Source organism: Ciconia boyciana, chromosome 4 (assembly GCF_034638445.1).
Source record: "Ciconia boyciana chromosome 4, ASM3463844v1, whole genome shotgun sequence".
Lineage (NCBI taxonomy): Eukaryota > Metazoa > Chordata > Aves > Ciconiiformes > Ciconiidae > Ciconia > Ciconia boyciana.
Genome location: NC_132937.1, coordinates 28197730 through 28223859, shown reverse-complemented (window position 1 = coordinate 28223859; position 26130 = coordinate 28197730). Strand labels below are relative to the sequence as shown.

Below are 26130 nucleotides of genomic sequence, written 5' to 3'. Positions count from 1 at the left end.
GCCTTCCCCGGCAGCAGCCGCGCCCGCGCCCCCTGCGCATGCGCCGCGCTGGCGCCTGCGCTATTCAACGGCCGGCCGAGCGCGGCGGGTTTGAACCGGCGCTGCCGCTGAGAGACGGCGGGGCCGGTTTGGCCGAGGTGCTCTCGCTTTCCTCCTCACCCTCCCGGGCGAGCTGGCTCCTCCGGTCGTCGCAGCGGTGAGAGCGGGGCGCTGGGGGAGGAAATACTGGTGTTGGGTCAGGACGTGAGGTAAAAGGGAGGGCGGGGGCTGCGCGGGTTGTAACGGTTTCGCCGAAGGGGGTGGAAATCGGCAAATCGCTACTTAGTAATTTAGCAAGCGTGATAGCTCGTAGTATTTTAAAACCAAGAGCAAAATCAAAGCTTCGTTTTCGGGTGTGAGGTAACCACCAGAGGGAGGGGGGTGGGCGCCGTACACAAGGGCTGGCAGGCAGTAGTATTAAATGGGGGTTTGCTACACTGCGATGGGGAAGATGCAATTCAGCAACGTTTTTTTATCAATTATTTTCTATAATAGAGTTAATGAGTATACTTACACAAGAGCAACCGATATATAATGCTACTTTTTGTGCCTCCATGCTCTGCTAGCAAGCAAGTGCACATTTTCTTTTGTTTACTTACTGGTCTTTTAAAAAAAACCTAAACCACCTCTTTAAATATTGATCATCTGACCCAAGCTCCCTGAGAGAGCCTTATAGCAGTTCTCTATACAAACCAGATATTTCTTCTTTATTGTAGTAAATTTCCAACTCCTTTAGTAGTGAACACCTTACTATAGTAAAGACTTATCCAGTTTCATGAGGAATCGTTGTACTGATGTTACACTGCATTTATCTCCAGAGTTCGGGGCACTGCTTTGTCTTGTCCTATGCCAGTCACTTTGTACTTTCTGTCCTGTTTTCAATTTAGTAAAATATGAAGTAGTTACTACATTTACTGATTCATTTAAGTCTCCTTTGCTTCTTTGATGCATCAGGGTCCTTCTTAAAATTCTGCTTGTGTACTTAGCATTTGCAACTTAGGTCTTTCTTAAATTACTGCGTTCTTTTTTATTTCCCCTCAGTATGATAATAGAGGAATATGGCGTCCTCAGACCTGGAAGATTTATGCTTTCACATCAACACGAAGATTTCAACTATTAAAAAGACTCTTCAATTAAGAAACATAGGTAAAAGAAATTGAGAAGGTTTTGGTTTGCATTTCCTGGTAGGAAATAGGAATGCTCTAATTAGACAAGGATTGTAACATGAAGTGGAAATCAAGTAAAACACAGAGAAAAACAACAACAAAAAAAGTGAGCAAGGATGGCAAAATGGGTGCGTTATCAGGGAACCAGGTGCCAAGCAGAAAACATGAGCTAAGTGAAAGTATGCTCCTCTGAGGGACTTGGAGACTGGTGGCCAATGCACTCTATATTCTGTATACTTAGTGGGGAAAGCTCCAGATGGGAGAAGAAAAAATATCTTGGCGAGTATGTTAAGCCTAATTACAAAAATGTGCAAAGGCACAGACGGAGGTTTATACAGGTGTCTTGTTCTAGCATTCCAGGAGTGCCTGACTGTGATGTAAACATGCAGTGAGTAGCAAAATTATTTAAACTGAGGTACTGAAATTGATCTGACTGTTTAGGTTCATCTCTAATCCTTTGCTAGGCACAAATAGACGTTACAAAGGATCATTGAAATGTTAGTTAGGAGGGTCATCTAGGCTAACCTCCTGTTTGAAGAGGAACTATAACCGTTTCCAAAGAGAGCAGTAGCTTTCTAGCTCCTCTAAATGGAGGGAGACCATGAAGGAGAACAGGGTGCTGCAGCCAAGCAGTTGTGAAAGCCAGGCTGTGTTTAAAAGCTGTGTCCTCCACCTGCGACCTGCAGGTTGTGGGTGTAGCTTAGCACTTTCCAGCATCATGCTGGAGAGGGGCCTTTATTCCTGCAGCAGCTTTGAACTCTGTTGGCTGTATGGAGTAGGAGGTTGACTGTTTGACCAGCGAGTATTGCTGCTTCTCCTGGGAAGATACGGCGACTGGGGAGCATAGAGTTAGATGATCACTGCTTGTGGAGGGGAGGGAAATGGGATTTTGGTTTTGTGTTGGAGGTGTTTTGGCTTTTTGGCTTAACGTTCTCTCTTTGACAGGTCAAGAACCATCCCTCAAATCTATGCTCTGTAAAATAGGACATGAGATGGTTCTCTTGCATGATCTCCTGAATAAAATGGAAATGGAAGTTCAACAGCAAGAAAAACTGAAAAACTTGCTAAAAGTAATCTTTTTTTCCTGTTCATAAAATACTGAAAGATTCAAAGGAATCTTTGATAAATGCATAGTTGTTCTTTTCTAGATCCTAATTGATATGTTTGGATGCATGAGGCTGCTTATAAGTGGAACTGGGCCTTGGAACAGGCTTACTGATGGTTTATTAAGCAGCTCTCCAGCATAGTGAACATTAAACCTTGAAAAATGAAATTTTTATACATTGAAAGCATGTCTTTATCATATTAGATACTGTGATCTAAAGAGCAGTTCTATTTTTACATCCTTGCAATAGCTATGAAAATGATTTAATTAGAATATTTTATCTGTTGGTGTAGTGTGTGTTTGCAGTGCCTTCATGTGTTTAAGTCTTTTGTGAAAGTGGTGTTTGGGGAATGTAGATGAGTTTCCGGTCTCTTCATCACCACCACCATTCCCCTGTGAGACATGCTAGGGTGTATTGATAAAGATTTACATCTTGCCCACTCAAATTTCTCTGTCTGTCCTTGCCCTCAAAGTGTCAAGCTTATGTTTTCTCACTCTTAGCTTTGTTTTTCTGAGCTTTTCTAGTTGCTCTTGGGGAAATTAGGAGGCAAAGAGGTAAGATGATGGGGAGAGAGCAAAGAACACCTCTTAAGTTAAAAAATTATTTTAGCATCACCCTAACAGTAAAGTAATTTTACTTGCTTGACATTAAGTTTCAGATTTCTTATGAAGTCTAACATTAATTTCAGGAGCTCCAGAAGTCCGCTGAGAGAGATCAAAATGAAGCACAGCACCTCGGTGAAAACATTCCTCCCCATCTGCCTAAACCAACTCAGAGCTGGTATGTGGTACGTGAATATGGATGTCTTGGGCCGCTCCTGGCAGCGTACAGCTGCAGCATTGTACAGCTCTACTCCTTTTACTGTATATTAACTGTGAACTCTGGGGAGCTAAGGTTGTTATGTGTATTGATTCTGGAGTTTGCTCTTGACTGATCACTACCAGGCTCATGCTAGCACCCTAACAAATCCCTTTATAAAACACCAAGTTGTTCAGATGGAAGCTTACAGTGGCAGGTGTGACATTATAGTAGAAAGCTAGTTCTTCGATTAAATCTGAGCATTCCTTGCTTTAGAATTGCAAACACACTGATTTGATAGCTGCAGTGCCTAAGGATTGAAGGGTGAGGTAGTGATCCAAATGCTGGGTCACCAGAACTGAAATTCAACACTGCCCTTCCAAATATCATTTAAAAAAAAAAAAAAATCCTCTAACTCAATCATCTTTCTGTGGGGATTTGAATCATGGTTGTGGTATTTTTATTCTGCTTTCCCTGCAGCAGCCTGGCATTTATTTTGGCTAGCAATGACATCCACCTGCCTTTGAGAGGGCTGTACTAAGAAGCTGTTCAGAATAAAGTAGCTCAAGTGACAGAATGAGACACAAGTATGTGAAACAATAGCTATTATTCAAAAGGCTTCTAAGACATTATAACTCTGACGCGTTTTCTCAGAGTGGTCAGCTCTTTCTCTGGCCTGTTGGAATGGCTTTTTATTTTTGAGTGATGTTAGTGTATGCTAGATGGGGGTCTCTTCTAGATTCTAACATCTGGAGATCCCAGAACTTGTTTCCACCCTTGTAGCTTATCAGAAGGCAATGCATCAGTCTATTTGAATTCAGTGCTTCCAATATGTGCCCTGAATCTATCAGCTTTACCTGGTCTTGCTCCTAATGCCAGACAACCCTCAGGCTGAAAACATTACAGGTGTATTCCAGCAAAGTAAAAGGTTAAGGATGTGGAAACAAGGCTACAGAAGAGAAAAATGAACTGTGATTTTTAGATAGTGTGTAGCAATATTCTCATCGGTGTAGGTACTACTGGTATTAAAAAGTGGACTAGTCTTAGCTGGTAGAGAGATGGCTTGTGCAGAAGCTTTTTTCTGAATGCTACCCTTTAGACGTGAACCCTCAGCCTCCTAAAATGTGTCTAGAGACATCTTGTTCCTTTTCAATTTCCTTTTCAATTTAGATGTTGCATTTTATTTGTGTGTGCGTATGTGTGAAAGAATGGAAGTTCTTCAGTTATCACTGGGGTTCTGCCTTCCTTTCATAACTTTCTTAATTTAGGAAAACCCTTTGTCTTAAGTTTACGTCAGCTCCTAGAAATTGCTTAGATGCAAATGCAGCTTGTTTAGTGATTGTGTCACCTCTGATACCAAAAAGATTCTTTGGGATGTTGGTTTCACTTCCAGTCTTGTCCTGCTTTTGATCAAGGAGTTAATTGTGATACAAGTTTAGCTGGTCCTTCCCTTTCTAGACAGAACCACACATGTAAAACTAAGCAAGTTTTTCTAATAATTTTCTTCAGATTGTGCTCTGCCAGCTTACAACTGCTGTTCTGTCAGTGCCCGACAGACCATAATTGGTCAGAACCCATCTGTATTGGTGTAAATGGGCCTTCAGTCCCCTTCCCCAAACCTTCACCTGTTGACCCTCTCCGTTTCTGGTCCTCTATGTCGCAAAATGCTTGGGGAGCTGAGTACTAATTGCCTGTTGAGTGAGTATCATGAGATAAGTAATGCAGAAAGCAGAGCGAGCACTTGAACACTGGTGAGACAGGCCTTCAAATCTCAGAAGGAATGAAAACGCCCACACAGATGAATTGAACAATTCATGGCTTTAGCTATTGTTTCTCTCCGGTGTTCTTGGTTTTGATGTTCTTATTTACCGGAGGAATCTCACTGAAATAAAAAGCAAGTTCAGTGTATCTAAGCCCTTTGTGTTCCAGATGTTTACTGAGAGAGCGGTTTCTCATTACACCAAACCCAGATTTTGAATATGAGCTTCGGTTCTTTGTTTTTGTGGCCCAGGTCAGCAGTGAGCTGCATGCGTACCATCTCACTGCGGCAATGTACAGGGAAGGTAGTGGGGAGGAACCCAAAGCAGAAGTACCTCGGGGTGGGGAACCATCTAGAAAAAGATAAGAGCTTTGTTGCAGTGAGGAGGATGGCAGGAGATTGGAATGTACAGGAGGAGTGAAGTTTTAAGATGCAAATTTGCCTCCCTCGGTCCTTGTGTTTATCCTTCGATTCCAAACCAACCTACAGCACCACCAAAAATCCCCACCCTTCCCTTTCCTTCTTCTTTGCTGACATTCCCTGCAACTCGTGCTAGCTCCAGGGTGCCAGGAGTAGTTTTGTGCAGGGCCTCACCTTGTTTTTCAGATGTTTACATCTGAATTAGTTTAACTCTTGGCGTCCTGGATTTCAGAAGGGCTCTGCATTGTGGCACCGCACGGAGCAGAGCTTCCCCTGTCCCTGTGTCACGGACCAGCAAGTTTGGGAGTCCAGCAGGTGGCACTCGCTGTCCTCCGCACTGCAGTTGTCTTCCCTGGGAAATGGGACACTGGGTTTGAGGGTGTCACATCAAGTGACACATCAAATCCCGGCCCTCAGGTCAACAGAGGCACTGCTGTGCTGTTTGCTGACTGTAGGGTCCCATGTCAAACAAAGATCTCTTCTTGTGGGAAGGTTAGATCGAAGTAGAGGAGCAGTTCTATGTGACAGGTCAGCTCGGTACTGCTTTAGTTATTTCTGTTGCACGTCACAGCCCAGTAATGTCCTTGTATTCAGATGACGGTGAATTTGGCCAAATGCATCCTCTTTGCTGTCCTTCTACCGATGAGTAGGAGAGCAGCTAGGTGGGTGGCTGGCAAATAACTCGGCATTTGAGGCTCTAAGCTGAGGGTTTGGAGGAAGGGTGAATTTATAAAAATAATGCTCTAATAATCGCTCAAAGCAGGAATTTCTTCAGCTTTTGGGATCTTGCCTTAAAAATAAAAAAATTAAAAAAAATCCCAGCCTGCTGGATGGTGTTGGATTTCTTTGCTTCAAAAGATTAATGGATGAGTCAGGCTTCCCAAGATTTGAACTTCTTTCAAAGAGCTATGAAGTATTTCAAATCTGCCTGTTAGGCTGCAGCTCTGTGCTGTGGTTCATCTGATAAAAAGCGAGTTCTCATGTTCTGTGAAATGTAATGGTACACTGAATTCTTAACTGCTCTGTGCTGCATTTGGACTGCTGCCAGTTCACCTGCTAGCAGCCTCTCTAGCAGAGAAATGAAGAGCTGTAATGAAGTCAGCTAAAGCATGCAATTTGAAATGGAGTAGGCTTGCTTTATTTATTTTTCTTTCCGGAAAGATGGTGAATTGTGTTCACCCAGCCTAACAGATGGGTTGGAACTTAGGTCTGTGAGTAAACAGACTTGATAATATGGTATTCTCTTTACTACTTATCTGCTATTTATACACTTAATATTCATTCATTTTGCAGCATCACTGGGCTAACTGTGAAATGTGAAGAACAAACAAAAGTTGTAGAATCCGAACGTGCAAAGAAACCTACAAAAGAGCCAAGGCTTATTAAAGAAGCACCCTTAATAACTGCAGCAGAATTTGAAAGTGTTCCTCCGTAAGTAAGCATGGCTTTTCTTAGACCCTGTCATGCCAATTTGGGTGGCAAATGTAGGTTTGGGAAAGTGAGCTTTTGCAGAACTGAGACTGACAGAGATGTTTTGAAATTTTAAATGTTCCACAGGATGAAACATCATGATTGTAGCTCCAAATATTTTATATGCAGTACTGGCAAACCTGAAAATAACATGAATAGAGCTAATTAGGTTATTTTTTTATCTATATGTTGGGAAGATCAGAACTAATCAGTTAAAACCCAAACCTCTTATCTCAAAAGTCACTTTAATTGTATGAACAGAAATGTTAGCTAATAGACAGGTTCTCTTCTTGTTTTGAGAACTGACATTTAAAAAAAAAAAGCCATCATCTCATAAGATGGAGGGTATGATTACGCTTAAAAGGAAAAATAATGATAAATGCTGTTTTCATTTGACCCGACTATTGGTTTCTGAAAACTTAAAGTCTTGACTTATCAATCTGTTTTGAGACAGGAAAATAAATCAGACTTGTTAAAAGCAAAAAACACCTCCCATTGAAATATCCCAAATTTCTTGAATAGAAAGCTGTGGGTGTTTTCCCCTACCATCAGGACCTGATTAATAGATAGCCTTGTCTGAAGTCTGTCATGTAGGAATGACTTTTCTTAAATGGCATTTTGGGGACAATGACAAATATTTCTGCAAAAAATGAGAAAATTCTGTTGATGCCTAAGGCTAAATTGTTATCTAGACTCTAGATTCGGTGTGTTCCCTGACAACACTTGTTTCAGTAAGAATTTTTTTTTGAGTCTGTGTTTTACTTGAGACTTTCAAATAATCTTTCCTATAGCTTTCAAAATTTTCAGGTGAGTAGTGTCCATTTTCTTCCACCAAATTGCTCGATCCAAAAAATGAAGGAGCCTGAATGTTGAGCTAATAATAAAGGACTCTTGGTTACTTCCTAAAAGTGCATGCACCTGGTATTTTTATTCTGCAGGTCATCTCTAGTGTTTGGTGGATTTAATCCCTTAGGTACTTCTCTCCTGATAAAATTTTGGAAAGGTAAAGCTGGAGCATGGGAACTTTTGGTCTTTATCTCTGCTAAGGCAAGAGAAGTAGACATAGACCATTCTAGCCAGATGTTGTTTTAACCTCCAGTTAAAGCTATGACCTTCCCTGATAACCCCTTAAAGTGTTTCATTATCCTTGAAAGTGGAAGGTTTTCCACTGCTGTTCGTGAGTGGGGAGAATGGGGAAGCTGGATATTTATATTAATTGCTGGTTTCTAGAAAGGTTGCATCTTAGACTGTGCTCGTGGGGCTACAGAAATATTTTTATTCAGATGGGAGAAGCATGTTTGTTCTGTGGAGGAAGATTTACATGAATTTAAAGAGATCTATTAATCTACCAGTTTTTTGTGTTGCCTGGCAGTATTGTAATACAAGATTGGGGGAGTCTGCTAAGCTCACAATTTCACATGCTATTTAATCAAATCTAAGCAGCGAATGTTTGTGACCCAAATTTTCTCACACCTAACATATTCTCTTAGAAGAATGAGAATTGGGTTCATATCCCAGTTCTCCAGGTCAGCACTGGTTCTGAAGTAGGATCTCTTTATACCTGCTGGCAGTAGTAACAAGGGATACTACTGCATTTTTATGCAGCTCTGGTCCTGGAGCCGCGTAGCTGTGCTAGTACAGGACTGTGCCTATGCTAAGCCTGTCTGAGGGACTTAATAAAGCACAACTGTGCATATGCATCACATATGTGTCTAAATCCCTTACCAGCTGGGTATCATGGGTTTTTAATCAGCCACAAGTCTCATTCCTCTCTCCCTTCCTACCACAGCTGTGGTAGATTGTAACTAAAAAATCTAGGTGGTTTTCACCCTCTTTGTGCTGAAAGTAAAGGAGAATTTATTTCCTAACATCATTAGGGCACTAAAAGGGGTATACAGTCTTCAGTAACTTCATATTTTTAGAACTCTGCACCAGGTATTTAACAAAGGTGCATGCTGTGTTAAGGTGCAGCCGTGGAGCATCTTGATCAAATAGAAGGCTCTCGCACAGTAAGAAACTTGCAAATTATTTTAGCCTTCAAATCTGTTGCAGAGAGACACTTTTTGGAGGAAGAAAAAGGAAATTGCACAGTAGATGTCTCAGTTAACTTTGAATTCAAGGCAAAGAAAAATGCTTGCTTTATTCTGTCTCTAAAATTCTTACTGCTTAAGATATTTTTAGAATCTGCACATTCATTATAACTCTAAAGTCTCAGAAGATGGTAACTTGGGGGAATATATGTTTCTTTTAGTCTAAGCATTTTTGAGGGAGCAGGGTTGGCCATTAGGAGATTTATCTCTTTTTCCAGTGATATATATGTGATGTATTGATGTTGTTATTTTCTTTGAAGAACATAGCACTGTGCTTTGGTTTTCATACCTATGGAAAAAAAAAAAAATCAAATGTTTTGAAAAGGGCTTCTGCGGATTAAAAAAAGAAATAGGGTCACTTTTTTTTAAAAAAAAAAAGTTTGAATGTGTTTGCTTTTGGTATAGTGAAGCAGATTTTAAAATCTAAATTAAATGGATGAATTTGGAACTTCACAACTTTGTATTTTTATATTAGTGTATGTATGGACTGAAATAAAAGTCAGCATATATGGGTTTGCTAACCATGGCTGGATAGCAACCTGAGAAGACTGTGGAGCAGCTGGATTTTTTGTGATCCTTACAGTTATGCACAGAAGAAAAATTCCTGTTGCTTTTTAACAGAATTTAGTTTCAGATTAAGGTGCCTACATTTAAGTGTCTGTGACACAGGTGTCTCCACGCTCACCGAGTGGCCCCACTCCCACTCTTGTCACTGAATGTCAGTCAGTACAGTCGGTGAAACCAGAAAATGGCTCAGCTGCCTAGCTGCTAATAGCGTATTGCAGTTGCCTAAGCAGAGCTGTCTGGTGCCATTGGAGGTGCCTTAGCATGTACTGCCAGATCTCTAGTTCCTGAATTTTCTGTAAACCCCAGCACATCTGCTGGCTCCGTGTGAGCATCTTGGATGCCTGAGGGCCTCTCAAAGAGCGCTCGGTTCTGAGGTTTAGGCAACCGAATCCTGCTTCTTTTGTTTCTGCGTCAGGGTGAGCTGAGGTGTTCTCTTGGCTTTATTAAGTGTATTCGCTGTATGTCTATTGATAGTGGGAGCACAGGAACTTAAATATAGGTATTTTATACCTCTGGCCTTAATCTTCATAGCTCTGCACGTTCCCCTGTGACTTTATAAATAGGTTAAGGGATGCAGATAGAGCAATAAATAGCAGTTAATGTATACAGGCAAAGCCCTTCTGTGGTTATAGGCTGTGTTACTTGTTTATGCTGAGTGTGACTGCATTTCAGGGGTGGTAGCGCTGCTTTTATTTGAAAAGATGTTACGTGTGCCAAGTAGAGCGTTTTCATAAAAATGGCTGCACCTCCAACTTTGAATCTGGATTAATCAAAATATCAAAAAAGTTGAAAACCGGCTGCAAATAAGTAAGTAGCAATTCAGTCTGAAAATCTGAGCAATTGCTTTGGTTTCAGTTTTTACACACCTCATGCAGACCTGTCTCCCCAGCAGGGCCTGGCTATTATTAAAATCTACAGCAAGCACTTATTTTTAGTTGGCAATTGTAGAATGCCTGCCCACGTTCTAGTTTGGAATATTGAATTTGTAATTGATTAGCTACTTGTGCGTTAAATTCTTTGTATGTTTTCCAAAGATTGAGTTTTTCCATTCTGATTAAAATGAGGGAAGAATTTTCTGTTCATTGATCTTTTCAGTCTTATTGTCCTACAGCTTTTAGCTGCCTGATGTCCTGACCTAAAGAACCCCATTCATTCTTAAAGTGAATTGTAACACTTTTCTCAATTCCACACCTCTGCAAGCTGATAGTGAAACCAAATGCAAACAGCCAAGTTTGGTTTGTTGTAGCGACTGAATGGTGATCACAGGATAACTCAAGTTGCAAAGTTGCCCTGGCTCTTACTGCAGTGTTTTCTGGAGTTTTGTTTTGTATTTAGCTTACTGCTTGTCATATGAGTTTCACATTTCCTTTTTATATAATGGCTTCTCAGTTTGTAGCATGTTTCCTTTTCCTTGAATGCATGCCTTTACATCTATAAATGCTGAATAGCCTTACTTGCAAATATTCCAGTGTTCTAATATTTCCACATCACTTTGTTTTTATCTTCTGTGCTTCCTGTACCTCTAGGCTGTTATCAACAGATCTTATTATTTTAGTACTAGTTTTATGAAATGCTCTGAAAGTTCAGAAGCGGATGTTGGTAGTGCAGAACTGTGTCTGTATAGCTCAGTAGGCTGCACAATAAAATACAGAAAACAACACAAAACTGGTATTTCTTCAAAAAACCGCAAAGGAATGGCTGTAAGATCAAACACAGGTTATTTATGATTATAATATGAACCAAATTGCACTCTTGGGCAGAAACATTTAATTTCAGTTTTAGCTCGCGTTATGTTTTCTGCAGAGTTGCTCGTGTTTTCTGCGTTTGTAGTTTAAGTGGTACTCTATAAAAGCAACCTTTATTCCATTTTGAAAAGCTCCTTACAGCTTAAGCACTGGATATCTTTTACTTCTTAATGTAGCTTTCTAATGCTTCATCTTTCTGGCTTTTCAACATTATTAAACAATCAAGGAAATGAACAAAATTAACTACTATGTTTATTCATTAACATAAAGCAGAAGAAACCGCCTCTAACTAGGAATACCATGTTCAATTATGGGTGATGAAAGAGAAAAATAAACACGGAACTTCATTTGTGACTTTCTGGTTATGGATTTTTATTTGTAGGTATATGAAAGGTCGTTTAACATATGATCAGATTAATGCAGTTGTTCAAGATATGAACAAGGCTGTGGTGGGCAAGTACAAGATCCTGCATCAGCCTTTGAAATCTATGAATGCAGCAGTCAGAAATCTCTACCACAGGTTCCTGGAAGAAGAAACTAAGGATACAAAAGGTATTTTTTCTTTTTCTTTTGTTAGTAGCAAATTCATAGCATTTGGGTATTGCAGCACAAGTATAAAAAATATTGGACAAGATACTGAATGACTAATGACAGCACGTGCTTTTCATGTTATAGTGTAACTTATAGCATCTTATTCTCAGAAAATAGCCCATCCAGGCACTCTGGTAGCTGGTGGAATGGTTTAATCCATGGGAGTGTTTAAAACCATTAGTACTGAAAAATTTTAGAACACCTGCTATTGCTTATTCTCAGACAGAGAACAGGGGAAAAAATAAAAATCTGTAGACTTAGCAGGGCTTTCCTTCCCTTCCCAGCACGGAGTGCCACAGTCTAAATCAGATTTGGCCCTGAAGAATTCCTGTCCCCTACAGGGGCTGAACAACACTTTGACAGTCTGGAGCAATGAAAGTTCTGGTTGTCCCCTGATATAAGGGGATGACAAGAGAAATGGGATTAATCTCCAGATCAGATTCTAGGCCATAAGGAATATAAATGTCTTATTACTGTACAGAACTGGGTAGTCAGTATAAAATCCAGTCACCTCTTCTGGATAAAGTCCTCTAGTGTAGCAACAAGGGTTGTCCTTGTGACTGAAGAGTTTTCCCATAACTGATTTGGTTACTTTTTGTATGTTTTCACTGAAAACATGTCACTCTCATGGTGTGTTGTAGCAAAAACTTTGAGTGCACAAAGATTTAATTTGGAATCACTACAAGTTCTGGAAACTCCTAGTTTGATAACCAAACTGCATAAACTGTTTTCAGTTTTTAAGCTAGAATGGACACGAACTGTTAAAAATTTGGTCTGAAGCTGGGAAATCTGGGTAATCAAGTCATGCTGCAGTGGCTTTGTGGAAGAGACAGGGCTGTCTGATAACCTTAAGAAGTTTTCTCCTCCTAAAATCACATAGGGAGTGAAAATGCACCTAAATGTCTCAATTTAAAAGCACGTTGTACTTACAGGTTAGTCTTTCCAAAGATATGTGGCACAGTAAATCTCTAATATTAAAATCTCCTTTTTTGACATTCCTTTCCTTCTGAGAACAAGTATGTAATTATTGCTGGAGGGCTGTACTGCACATACCAAGCTTGGCCATGTCCTTAGAATGCCCTCATATTTCCAAGTTCAGACATAAAGCGTGGAGCAAACTCTCTTCTGTCTGACAAAGAGAACTCTTTTTCTGTCAACACCTTAGCGCCCGCCTCTCGATTTTGCCCTGGACAGAATGCGAGAACATTCTGCCCTAAGCACATTCACTGGGTACTCAAAAGTCACCTTATGACAAATTACGACTTCTTCTTCCTTTCTTTGGATTTGTCACTGATCAAGACTCTCTCAGTATTTATGGTATGGTGATAACATCACTAACTTCTAGATTCTAAATGCATCTCTTCTGTAGGGAGGGAATTCTGATATGATGGACATGCCTGGCACGTTTTTTCTTTTGAGACCTATAGGATAAATATGTCATATGAAAGGAAGTGTTGTAAAGGACTTTAATAAAAGCATGCTAAAGGCATGCAGCTACACTACTTCACGTGACTGGCTTCTGATTTGGGCTCGGAGAGTTTTTTTTTCTAGACAAGTTCTGCTTCAGTCTAACAATGGCTCATATTAATCTGGGATTTCTTAAAATACTTGCTTCATCTTTTTTAACTTACAGTATCTTTTTGGTTTAACTGTTACTGTCCTCAGGACAATAGTAAGGAGAGTAAGGAGTTAGAGCCCATGGCTATAGAGGAGAGGCTGAACGCTAGAAGGGCCCTCCTAGGCCTGGAACGCTGCTTAGTCTGCACTGTGATCCACAGCAGCCTCTGCTGCAATGAAGGAGCCATTCTAGCAACTTGAGAAAGCTACAACCAGTCAGAGATAACTTTCTACCAGAAAGTATTTTTTTGTCTGAAAGTCTGAAAAGTTGAGGCTTTTCATTTCTTCAAGTACCTGAGAGACAGTCTTTATTTTCTTGTTTATGTTGGAAAGTTCAGTTAGGAAACTAGGACATTCAGCATCTGAGAGAGAGTGTGTGTGTGTGTATGTGGTAGGGTTTTTTGTTTTGTTTTTGTTTGTTGTGACTAATCATCTAGAAAGTTCAGAGAAAAGGTCTGGCAGGCTGTCAGGCAGTTCTTATCTGGCCAGCACAAAATGATTAAATGTCTTTATCCATTGCATTTTTCAGGATGAGGTTGTGCATTCATTGATTTGTTTGCTTAAATTTCTGCTGTGAGTGTCTCTGCTTAGGATTCCCACAGTTTCTCAGACTGGGCTGATTGCCAGCTGACCTCTTCCTCTGATTTCAGGATGAGAAAAGATGCTGCCTGGTTTACCAGAGTAACTTCCCAGCCAGTAAGGTGGTGATTCAGTTAGTTTAACTAGTTATTTAGTGCACGGACCTACTGTTTCCAACCAAACCACTGCCCTTTAGCCAGCTCTGGTTTCTTCATAAAAAAGATCCTGCTATGCTGAATGCTGCTGCCCGTAATTCTCGGCAAATAGAAGAAGAAATCGTATTCTGCACAGATTCAGGATGTTATGATGCTCCCCTAGACGTAACAGACTGCGAAACCGGTATGCAGGTTTTCCCTGGGTTCCTAACACCGTTTAGGGGTATTGTCCTATTACTGGAAATTGCAAATGGTCTCTATCCAACTGTAGTTATATTTTAAGCAGTTACACAGGTTTTTTTCCTCTTAGTAGTAAACAAACTTTCCACTTCTCATCTGTATGTGAATTTGGCAGTGTTGCAAGCTCTGTTGAGATTCCAGTATAGTTCCCATCTGAGGGAAGACTTCCAGCTTTTGGCGTTTATTGTCTCTGGAAGATTCTACTTCCTATTAGATATCTGTGCCACCAACTCTCAAAATGGCGCAGTCTGTGAGAAAACATGGCCTGTTATTCTTCAGCTCTCAGCAATGTTTAGGGGAACCTGTGCCTATAAACAGCGCTCTGGGACCTTAGTTCTAATGGCCATCACATCACTGGATGCTCCTTCAGAGTGGAGTGCGTGTCCTGTTAGATCACTCGTAAGATGAAATTTAAAGATGAAATGTTTACATAAAAACCATAGATTTGCCTCTGTAAACCTCCATTGTACTTGTTTAATAAATAAACAAAAGCTTTCCTGGCATCTTCAGCGTTCCAGCTAGCATCAGCTACTTTCTCCCTGGTTAAACTGGAAGGACTTGCCGATAGCTTTCTATAAAGAAGAGGTGCTCCATCTTAGATAAGATGATGTTGCCTCTGCCTTATTTTAAGGGTAAAAGGAGGAGGGAGAATCCTATCCTCTTTTTCCAAGCTAGAACACCCCTAGCCTTGTGACTTCTTTCTCAGAAGACTTGGAAGCATGATACTGCAGAATACTGTTATCTCCTTTGACTTAATCTCCTTAGAGATAATTGGACATTTCTTCCTTATGCCTTAATTAGCATGTTCCTGGTTTCGGATTGCTTTTCATTCTTACGGTTTTGTGAAGATGCGTGGTTAAAACCTTATGCCATGTTACAGGAAGTATTAAATGAACAGTCATTTTGCTAGATCTATAATTATCTCTGATCTGAGCAGTGTATAAAGACTGAATATGAAATCACAGCCAGTGAATATAGCTATGGAGTGCTAGAATAACTCCTTCCATCCTCCTGTCTACTGTTAGCTTGTGGGGACTTTCTCTTGGGGTTCTGTTGCAGGCATTTTAAATGCTTTAACTCCAGTCAAGGCCTTGGTTTCTTACAAGCACTTGATAATGAGAATTGCCTTTCAGAAGTAGTTAATCGACTACAAGAAGGGATGGGCTGCCAGCTCTGATACAGGACCTTCCTATGCCATTTTCTTAAAGACACAGGGAGGGTGCCGTTCCAAGTGGTTAGTCTTTTTCCTGCAGTTTCTTAACTAAAGAAGAATTATTCTTTTCCAAATCTGATGGCAGTCAAGGGAATGGTGGGCTGCGTAGCTCCGATGTATGCAGGGCTCCTTCCTTTTACTTGCCAAAGGCCAATTCCAGAACTTGAGTGCCTGCTGAGAGAACATCATCAGGCCACAGCTTATTTCAGACATTGCAAAGCAATTACTTGGGATTCAAATGACGCTGCTGCTCAACTGTGTTCCATGACTGAAACGCTGAAGCATGATGCCTTTCTCTGTAAAGCTGTGCTGTGATCTTTAAGCAGACCCTGAGCATCTCTTTGGTTTTGCTCAGGTCAGTGCTTTGGATGTCCCTAAGAGCAGAACACCTATGGGCAAGGCCTCAAAGAGAAGTTTACTGTTAGGCATCAAGGCTCTTCAAGGTGTGCTGTCAATTGACTTTCTACTACCCCAAATCTTCTGGCACATCTGTGGAACATCTCATATCTGGCCCTGGGTGGTGTTTTGGACTGCTACAGACTTTATACCTTGATAGAGGAGCATGGATGGTTTGAGAGATGTTAGTAGATACAGCTGACAACAGACGGACCTTGCTGAATGGGGCCTGTGGACGATGCAGGGTAGCTGAACTTAATGGGAAGGTAGGCAGTTCTTCTTTCTGATGACAAATTTAGAAAGCAGAACAAAGTTCCTGAGATAGTGTGAGGCCAGCCTACTGCTGATTGTATTTGTCTTCAGCAGTGTGCGGAACTGTTAAAAAGAGGTTGTATTGTTGTGAAATAAGTGTATCCTACAACATAGGCATTTCTATAGCAAAGTCATTTATTTGTTTTCCAGGTGAATTTTTTATTGTGGAGGCTGATATCAAAGAGTTCACTCAACTGAAAGTGGATAAGCGCTTCCATAGGATCCTCAACATCCTGCGCCACTGCCAGAGAGTGAGAGAAGTTCGTGGCTCAAGACTTGTCCGCTATGTCATCTGCTAATGAGCTTTCCATATTCTGCTTACCCAAGATGCAGAAGGCAGAAGTATTTTGAGATGCAGAGAGATTCTATGTGTGGGCATTCCTATCCAGCGCTCTTATTTTCTAAAAGGCAGTAGTGAGGACCAAGAAGTGTTTTTTCAGCCATCTCTCCTAAATTAGGAGTGGCAACATCAAATGGCCTTGAAGTATTTGAGTTTTGTTTTGAAAACTTGAGAGGAACTACTGTCTTTTACTAAATTACAAAGGCAAGCCAGATAGGCAATAGGCACCTGTGGTCACAGGTGGTTTTAATCACATTTTCAGGTCAGCACTTGAAAGTTAAATTCTCTGCATGTTAATAATGTTCCTTTTGTGTTTATGAGTCGGAGACTGTGTTTAAGACTGTAGCTACTCAAAGGAAGCATTTGATTCTTTTTTTTATAATCCCTCAAACCAATTTCCAGATTTCCTTTTCTTAATCTTTTTCTTCTTATCCTAATTGTATGTTTTGGAGTTTCCTGCTTTGCTTGAACAGGAAGATCTGAGGGGGTTTAAACATTTCCAGACTGATGATCGGTAGTTCTGTTAGCCATGTGGTTTTCATACTTCATCATGCAGCCAGATTTTTCCCGCAGACCAACCCATTAGACTGAAACAGTAGAGCAGTGGGGTTTTTTAAGTGGAAATGTTGACTTTCACTTTGAAAATACTGGTCAAACTCATCACAGTTTTTATTATAAAGGTTGCTTTCAAACGACCTATTAGTCTAGTAAGTTCCAGAGTAGAATTATTGTGATAAATATCAACTCTGCTAGTAATCAAAACTGTTTTGATAAGAAAAGCTACGGTCTTTTTCTTCCATGAGCCTGTACCTGCTGTTACCCTAACATCTAATCTAAAATGCCTCCTCTTGTACCTTGTCAGTGTTAAGATGACAATTTAATGAGCAAAAGACCTTGAATGAACTCTGAACTTTCTCAATAAAGAGATCCTGGTGAGTGCTATATAATCCTAGAGTCCCTTTTTTGTGTGTGTGGGGGGTGGTTGGTTTTTTGGGGTTGTTTTATTGGTCTTTTGCTCTGGGATGTTGAGATCCAAGCTGAGGTCTCTATTCTGCATCATACTGGAATATATTTCCTGTTCAGATAAACACACAGCATAGGAGGATGTGCAAAATCAGTTTCCATAGGTGTCAGTTGAGTCCATCTGTTAAACATCTGTTTAACATAAAATAAGCAAAGCTTATTTTATGTTAAATAAGTGTAGAGGTTTGGGTCCATGGATCATCAGGTCCTTTTGGTTTGTTTGTTTGTTTTGCCTAGCTTCATGTAGTCTTAAGAGTCTTTCAAGATTCAGGGCTTGAAACCTTCTATTTAATAAAAAGAAATCTCCTCATAAAGCAGTTGCACTGTCTTGCCTTTTATTTTATGTTTGGTTTTGACATTTCCAGGTGACTTGTTCCAGACTGTCCAGCAGCCTAACTTCTGTTTTCTCCTGCTCTCCTCTGATCATCTGACTCATCAGCTCTCCAGCCCACACCAGGAGGCGATCCTGTTGCATAGGCGTCCCTAGAGGGAGGTTGGTCTGTTGGACATGGGGCTATTTCAGCATTTACAGCATCTTGACTTTTCTTCCTCTGCAATTTACTTTGTGATTGTAAGGCTTTAACTTTAAAAGTGTGGAGAAGAAGCAAAAAGAGCCCCAAATGGACCCAAAAGAACCATATCCAAGTGAACACTTTGTGAGGAGAGGTCTAAGTATACAGGACAGTTATGGCAGGCTTAAAAAGGAACTTGTTGATGGGCAAATGAGACTGAGAGACAGGTGTCTAATGTTTCAATTATTACTACAATCACAGAAAGATGAGAAGCCCTTTCTTAACGATTGTTTAAAAGTTGCTGTTCTCCAAATGTTTGATTCCTCACTGTTCAAACAAGCAGGACTTTGGATGGCGAAAGCCCTGTGTAGCACTAGGGGCAGGAAACACGCAGCTGCGGCAGCTCTGCGGGACCTTTTGGCGAGACGCAGGATCTGCATTAGCAGATTTAAAGGCTGGAGTAGAGGGAGAGTAACAGAAATCGGGCAAGCTTGCAGTGACTGTGCCCTCTGACAGCTAGTGTAAGGGCAGACTGTAGCCAGAGACTAACCTGTGCTTCTAAAATGTCCGAGCGCTGCTTGTGCCAGCATGCAATGTGATTGTGCTCACCACAGCCCAATGGCTGCTTGTTGCCAACAGGGGTTTTTTTTTTTTATACTTAAGTTGAGGCTGGGGTCCTAGAGATTGCCTTCTGCTAGACATTAAAAAAACCCAAAACCTGAGAGTATACAACATAACCTTGTCTTTGGCTGTTTGCAGTAAAGTCCTGATAGTTTTGTCAAAAGTTTTTCTTTCTGTTCAGGTATCATCACTATGGTGGTTTTTTAATTTTTTTTTTCTTAGTACTTGTTTTGGTCTGGGTAAGCTTGATTGCTGCCTGAATATTTTTCTCCTGCTTGTAATTCCTTTAATGTTTTGTTGTGGGAATTGCAGTTTGTGATTAATTAGATGTTGGTTAACAGCTTTCAGTCTGTTACTATGGAGTTTTTAATTTTCTAAACTATTTTCCCTCGGGCAGATTCTCACAAATGTGCTCATTATTTTAATCCCCTATCCTAACATTATGTTTTCTTTCTTTTACTTCTCACGAGGTAGTCTAGCCATGGATTGTGGTCACTTACTGTACCCTTCCACCTTTCTTCCTCAAAAAGTTCACGCTGACTTGCGAGCTGGAAAAGTGTAATGCCCTGGTGTCCCAGGTGCTCAGTGAGTTCCTGTCTCTTCTCTTGAATGAGATTTTGGTGTTTGGGGGACAAAATGTTCATCTCCAGGAGTTGCCTCAAAAGATGACTATCTTCTGCTGTATGTTTACTTATTTCTCTCCTTGGCTAGTGCTCCCCGTATCTTTCATTGGCATACAATTGGCAATAGCCCTAGATATCAGTAAGTGTTTCTGACAGTCCTGCCAGATGGTTTAATGTAATACTCCTCCAAAATATAGCTAGCTTGCAGCTTTCCAGAGCTAACTTGCGCTCTTCCAAATGTCAGCTTCTCTGATATTTCAGCTTCTGAAAACAAGGAAATAAAACTGAAGTAACACAAAGTTAATTACCTGATATATGAGAAAGGAATTGTGTTCTTCCCGCAGCCTTAATCTGTTCTCTTCAGGACATGGCTCAGTTTGTGCTTTCACACCCATTGCTCTCTACCCCTGGACATAGCGGGAGCCATAAGAAACAGGAGAAGGGGTTGATGAATACGTATTTGGTGAGCAAAGTTACCTCCTCGGGCTGGTCTAGACAAAACATGCAACTTAATGTTTGTGATAATCTGATATGATGTGGTAAATGTCTTGCGCGGAGGCGGAAAGAAATGTCTGCTAAATTTGGCCTTGATGGTCAGAAATCAAACTGAATCCTATTGCCCTTTGTGTGGTGGGGGGGGGCGGGTTGGAGGATGGGAAAGATGCCGTTTGACAAGGAGAAAGCATCGTTGCACAAGCCTGGTGGGAACAGGAGTGATGAACTGCCCAACCGTGCTGCTTGGAAGAAGGCAGCCAGCAACGTGCACGGTCCCAGGGGAGTTGGGTTTTGTGCCTGTCGAGGACCCACGCATGCATCTTAAAGTTAAAGCAAAGTTGCCTTTTAAAATGCTCTTTGCTCCTGTTGCTTTGCTGTTTTGTCAGTTAAAAAATGGATTTTTTTGTTCTCCTTAACTCCTCTTTTGAAGAGGCACTGATGGAAATAATTAGCTGTTGAAATCAATGCTCAAAGCGCTCTTACCCGTGAGTATTTAGTTTGGTTCGGTTTAGCTGCGTGTTATTTCAGGAGGCAGTGATTTCCATCTGTGAGAGCACATGTTCCCTTTCATAGTGCCCACGAGGAGGAACAGAAAACAAGCATTTCATGTCATTCGTGCTGGATCTTCACTTATAGGGAGTTAATACTGAACAAAGCCGGTAAATAGCTGTGTAAGGGAATGCTGGACAAAGAAGGTAATTGATATCAAGGACTCTGACAGAAGAGTCTCTGAGTTGAGAAAGGTGTCTCTCCCATGCACGGTTTTATCAAGCGACCCTCTGAACTGTTCTCTTAATTTAAAACAAACAAACAAAACCAACAAACTTTTCTCTAGGATGGTGCTTACTATGGCTCAAGGAACTAAATAATCTTGACGGACCATCGTGATTACAATCACTCGATAAATAGGCAAATCTGCTTGCCTGCCCCATGCAAGCATGTGTACCAGCATGCTCTCATCAGAGGAGTGGCACGGCTTTGCGTTTCAAACAAGCTACAAAATCATGCTGCTATTTACAGAGAAATCCTGTGCTGATAATCAGCATGGAAAAGCAGGAAACCTTGATTTAAATAATTATTTTGAATCTAGTTTTGCATTTATAGGGTTTTTTGAGTGCTTGATCCTGGATACTGGAGTGCTTGATACTGGACGAGACCCCTTAAGACATGTTGACTGCAACCAAAACCAAGAGCTTGGCTAAACTTGGAACCCATGCAGTTGTATATTTAAGCAGCTACAAAGTTTAATATCCTCGTAATTAGGTTTACCATTTTCCACAGTAAAGTACAAAAACTAAATGTCGCTTCCTTATTAAATGGTTGATTTAAACTTTTTTTTTTAATCTAACTTGTGTCACAGGGACTTTCCTGGGAATTGGGATACAATTAAAATGAAGAAAAACTTGTTTAAATGAAACCACTTTAAACACGCTGGGGTTTATGTATGGGCAGATGCACTTACGCATTTTATATGTATGGACAGGAACACGGAACAAGTTTATTCCTACATGTGTTGCTTTCAAAGCTGAATAAAAACAAGTATTTTGGAAAGCTATGATCGAAACCAATTAAGTATATTTTTACTTTGATGTATTAGGTCGTAGCCTCTCCTCCCTTGTATTGGGAATTGCACTAGGATAATAGGTTTTCCCATTTCCTCAATTCTTCATGGATTTGCTGAATGCAAATAAAGTAGTGGAATATCATAGCAGTGAATAGCAACGTGATGGCTTTACAATTTTTTCTATTCCAGTTTAGTAGTGCTTCTTATTTAATTGATGTGAGATTAATAAGTGATAAGTCCAGGCCTTTAAGTCACTTTGTGAACTGGAGCTGCTTGGACTCTCCTGGCAATATTTTAAGGCTGTTTCATGCTCAGGAAAAGTCTTGTGGATTGATCCGTTCTGAAGTTCACTTTTTTTTCCACTTTTTAAATATTTTTATTTTTTTTAATTTCAAGGGGAATCAGCTCACGGGAGTAGCTCAGCCCCCGTTCCCGCGTACCTCTTTGCGCTGGCCAGCCTCGTCTCATTCTTCCCTGCTGATGCAGCTTCTCTTGCCCTGTGCTGAGCAGCAGCATTTCAATTATGAACTAATGTTTTACATTTGATATTTATGCAGCAGCTGAGAAACCTAAATAATTAAATTTCCCTGTGGCCCGAGCAGGCCAGGAGTCGGACGAGCTTCTTCATAGACGTGAGCTGTGCTGGCTTAAAAGATTTGCTGGCGTAATGGTTGCTACGTGTATGCTCGTTCCTTAATAGAAACCAGAGCGCTAATCATTAATAATTCAGAGATGGCTCAGCAAATCAGATTAACCTTTGGGAACGCAACGCACCGAGGTTGCTTTTCTGTGCAGCCTTCGTTTTCAAAGTAGAAAAATGATTTGTTCATAGCAAGGAGGAGACCTGCAACTTGCTTCTGGATAGTTCATTTGGGGGAGTTGGCCGTGAGTAAGCGTGACTTAGTCAGTTGTTGTGCGAGTCTGAGATTTATTCAAGCTATTAAAAAGTTTGGTTTTAATAAGCCATATTTTCCTCTTTTGTTTTAATAGTCTGAGGTTTTATGTGATGCTTTCAGCCGTGCCAGAGCACCTCCGTCTTGAGCTGCGCGGGGATGTCAGGAAGACTTGCAGAGTTGCCGCAATTGCGTGATACCCGCTATGGGAGCGTACGGGTGTTAAATCTCCTTGCTTACATCTCGCCTTGGTCTCTCCAGGGAGACCTTTCTTCTCTTCTCAGTCACAGGTGGATGCAATGAATTATCCAGAACTTCAAGGTGCTGGGTTGGTGAATTTTGTTAAAATCTGATTTGCAGATAATTCTGCTTCCCTAGCTCGTGTCTCTAACGGTGCCGGACAGTGCTGCCTCACCTTCTCCTCGTGCCACATCTCAGGATGACGACAGACAGAGATACCCACGGTAAGAAGAAATCGAAGTGGGGCCAGCAGCGATATGTTGGAGGAGACTTGATCACAGTGGAGCACAGATGAAAGTAGGAATCAATTCATCTGTCTATTGCAAAGCAAGCCAATAAAAAATATAAATAAATATTATATTAAAAACTGGGCTTACCAAATGGGAACTCTATGTTAGAAATAATTACAGGTGGGGACTTGGCTTGGACCCTTTCTCTGTGAGGTCCTGGTTGCATCTTAGGACAAATTAAAAAGAAATTAAAAGATGGAAGTGAGGATGGCTAAAAAGGTTTGATGTAAGGGAAAAGATAGGAATTTGGGTTACTTAATGTAGAAAGAGATGACTCAAGGGGAGACAACATTGTGTTTGAAGCGGCTGTTATGCTGACCCTGCTGTGGGGATGGATGGGTGGGGTGGGAAAAGGGATAAGTACAATAAACCGAAGCCACTTCGGGAGATTTCCAACCTCACTGTTTGCAGAGCCCAAAACCTTGCAGTGAAGCTGTGGGCCCTTAACGGTGGGTTCAGGTTTACCCTCATGGAGCCTGAGGATGATAAAACACAGGAAGGTGCTACGGAGGGATGATGCACAACCACTGGAGACTGTTGGCCATGGTCTAGGTTGCACCAAGCCTGGACTAAGATCTCAAAGAAATCATTATCCACCCTCTCAGTCCTGTAATTTCAAAATCTGCCAGTTCAGGCTAATTCTTCCTTGAATAGGCTTGTTCCTCCCTTGTAGTGGCAGCGGCTCTCTGGATGTCCTGCCCTTCCCTCTGCAAGATCTCAGGAATAATTGCAAAGGGAGAAAAAGACCCGTTAACCTTTACCGTCTGTCTCTTCTCTGTGTAATCCAGTTGGTGTTTGTCTTGATGGTGATAATTACTCAGAAGTATGTAATTGCAAGACAAATGTTTAATTAAGAGTGGGTTTATCGCTAGTCTCTTGTCTGCTTCCATCTGGAAAGAGCGTGGTTGTGTCGGTTGTCTTGGCAGCCTGGATCAAAGGTCTGACAGCCTGACTCTGCACCCTTGCAAAAAAGTAAGGAAATAAATTAAAATACTAATGGGACCCTTCGTTCCCTTCTGCTGCTATGTGGAGCTTTTAATTTCTAAATAATACTTTGCCCAAAATCCACATCTTCTGATGACACCCGCTGTGGATAAACCAGGTTCACCTTCAAATGAATCCATAATTCAGGACGGTGTCCTCTACCTCATCAGAGCTCCAGGTGCCTTGTAAGGAAAATGGGGGGAAAAACTGCTCTTCTAGATGATGCCTCCAGATGACCTTAAACCAAAATTATACTTAGCATTTTCTAGGTCTTTAGCAATGCCCAGTAATGTATTCCTACAATATCCTGGAAGTCAGAAGGCTTTTAAAACCCCAAAAAACTTACACAGGGTGCAAAGGCTCCTCATTTAAATGTGTCCAAGTAAATAGGCCGCAAATTATTGCTCATGCGGCCTCCCGGGAAGACTCAACAAAGTGAAGCTGGCTCTGTAACCTGGCTGCACGGGGAATTAGCATTAAAAATATTCTTTGTCTCATGGCTCTCGGGTGCAGTGGGGGTCTGGGGCAGAGCCACCTCCCTGCCTTACAATAACCGCAGTGAGCGTCAGCTGCCAAAGTAATTTAAATATGTTTTCCTTCTGGGAAATCACACTGATCTTAATAGGGTTTTTTAATTAAATAATGTGCTGACTGTTACAAGCTGGAAATATGTTGATTTTTGCATTTATTCTTTGCAGCAGCATTTCCTTCTGGTTGTTGCTCAGTCGCTTAAGGAGAGAAAGGCTGAGGATTGCTCCCTGCCGGGAAACAGCCCCAGGACCCTGCACACAGGCTGCACCCAGGAGGATGCGATATATGGGAATATATATGTGAGCAGCTGGGGAAGTGCTGACCCTATGGCTGAGCTGCTGTAGGGTCTTGTCACAGGGTGCGTCCCAAACCCGGCGCTAGGGCTCTCCTGGTGAACCAGCCCCACCGAGCTCCTCCCCTCCCAGCAACTAGGAAATCTGGAAATTGTTGGAGTTTCAGCGTTGCTTTCCCCCGCTGATAATGAAGTGGGTAATTAGGCAGAACAGCAGCGATTTCACTGATTCTTTAAAGCCCCGTGAATGTAAAAAAAGGGCCTGTTTTTCCCTGTGCTGGTGCATCCCAGCTATGAACCCCCTGCTCTCGCTCAGCAGGGCTGAGTGTGAATAATCCAGCAGCCAAACGCTGGTGCTTTGGGCCTGGGAGATGCCATGGCAACATCTCGGATGGGAGCTGGTTGGGTATGAATGTATATGCACATGCCAATTAAAATTTAAACAGCCTCCGATGCGAAGAGGGAGCCGAGCCCGTGCCGTGGGACCCCTGGTTTATTGATAAAATATAAGAGCATCAAAGGGATGTCTCTGTGCTGGTGGGTGCCCGGCTCTGGGGCTCCTCCATCCCTGCCTGGCCCCACGGCTGCTTGTCCCTTCCTCCTGGAGAGGTTTAGAGGTTTTGAGATACTTTGGTTGCTCCATCACCTGCAGTGACATGCTCATGGGGCTCCTTCCTGCTTTGGGATGGGCTGAGCTCTCTGTCAAGCACCTGTACGAGATCCTCAGTGTTTCCCACCCCCAGATTGTCACAAACAACTTGAAGTTACTAATATTTTGCGCTGCAACGTGAACGAGGAGCGATTCTTTTGTGCTTATGCCTTAATGTTAATGTCTGGAGTGGTTCCTAAGCATGGATTAGTATTATTATCCCTATTGCACAAAAGGAAAATGAGTCGTCAGGGCATTGGAGTACTTCTCAAGGCCACACCGCGAGCCAACAGTTAAGATCACAGTGCAAAGTGCTTCATTCCTGGCCACCACCTCCCCACGCTCCCCCGAGCTCTTGCCTTGCAAATCCCTTTCTGAGGAGCGACGCTTTTTGCTCGTTGACTTGCCAAGCTCCACGTTAAACCCACTTGGCTTCACCTTTGCCCCTTTGACTTGGGAAGTCCAGATCTTTCTGCCTTAACAGAAAGAAATCTCTCCCAATATCCAGTTTAAATCCAGCTACAGTTGAGAAAAACCTCCTGTCCTTGTGCCCAGCCTTGGGAGCTGCTTGGTGCAAGCTATGGTGCTGTGTTTCACCCTCTTCTCTAAGCCAGTCCCACTCTCTTTCCCTGTCCCGGCATCTTCTCAGCCAGGGATGCTGCTGCCAGAAATGGGCAGGAATCTGTCTCCTCCTTTGCTCCACGGGGTTTGGTGACACCATTAGTAGGGCCAAGCGTTACAGACTAAACTCATAGTCATGGTCCTTTGGGACATCAGGCTGGAAGTAATGACTCTTCCATCGGCACCGTT

At 41.7% G+C, this 26130-nt stretch overlaps 1 protein-coding gene across 2 annotated transcripts; it reads left to right on the top strand.

The window, feature by feature from the left end:
- Nucleotides 1–43: 43 nt before the first annotated feature.
- On the top strand, nt 44–22861 carry SKA1 (spindle and kinetochore associated complex subunit 1). 2 transcript variants are annotated; one of them, XM_072860172.1, is made up of 7 exons: nt 44–196; nt 1081–1185; nt 2151–2275; nt 3000–3091; nt 6582–6719; nt 11543–11712; nt 22713–22861. In XM_072860172.1, exons 2-7 carry the CDS (start codon nt 1098–1100, stop codon nt 22775–22777), a joined length of 678 nt encoding a protein of 225 aa, XP_072716273.1. In that variant the 5' UTR covers nt 44–196; nt 1081–1097; the 3' UTR covers nt 22778–22861. The 2 variants fall into 2 exon arrangements, with proteins under 2 accessions (XP_072716273.1, XP_072716272.1); XM_072860171.1 differs by lacking the exon at nt 22713–22861 and adding an exon at nt 16414–17913.
- The last annotated feature ends 3269 nt before the right edge of the window (nt 22862–26130 follow it).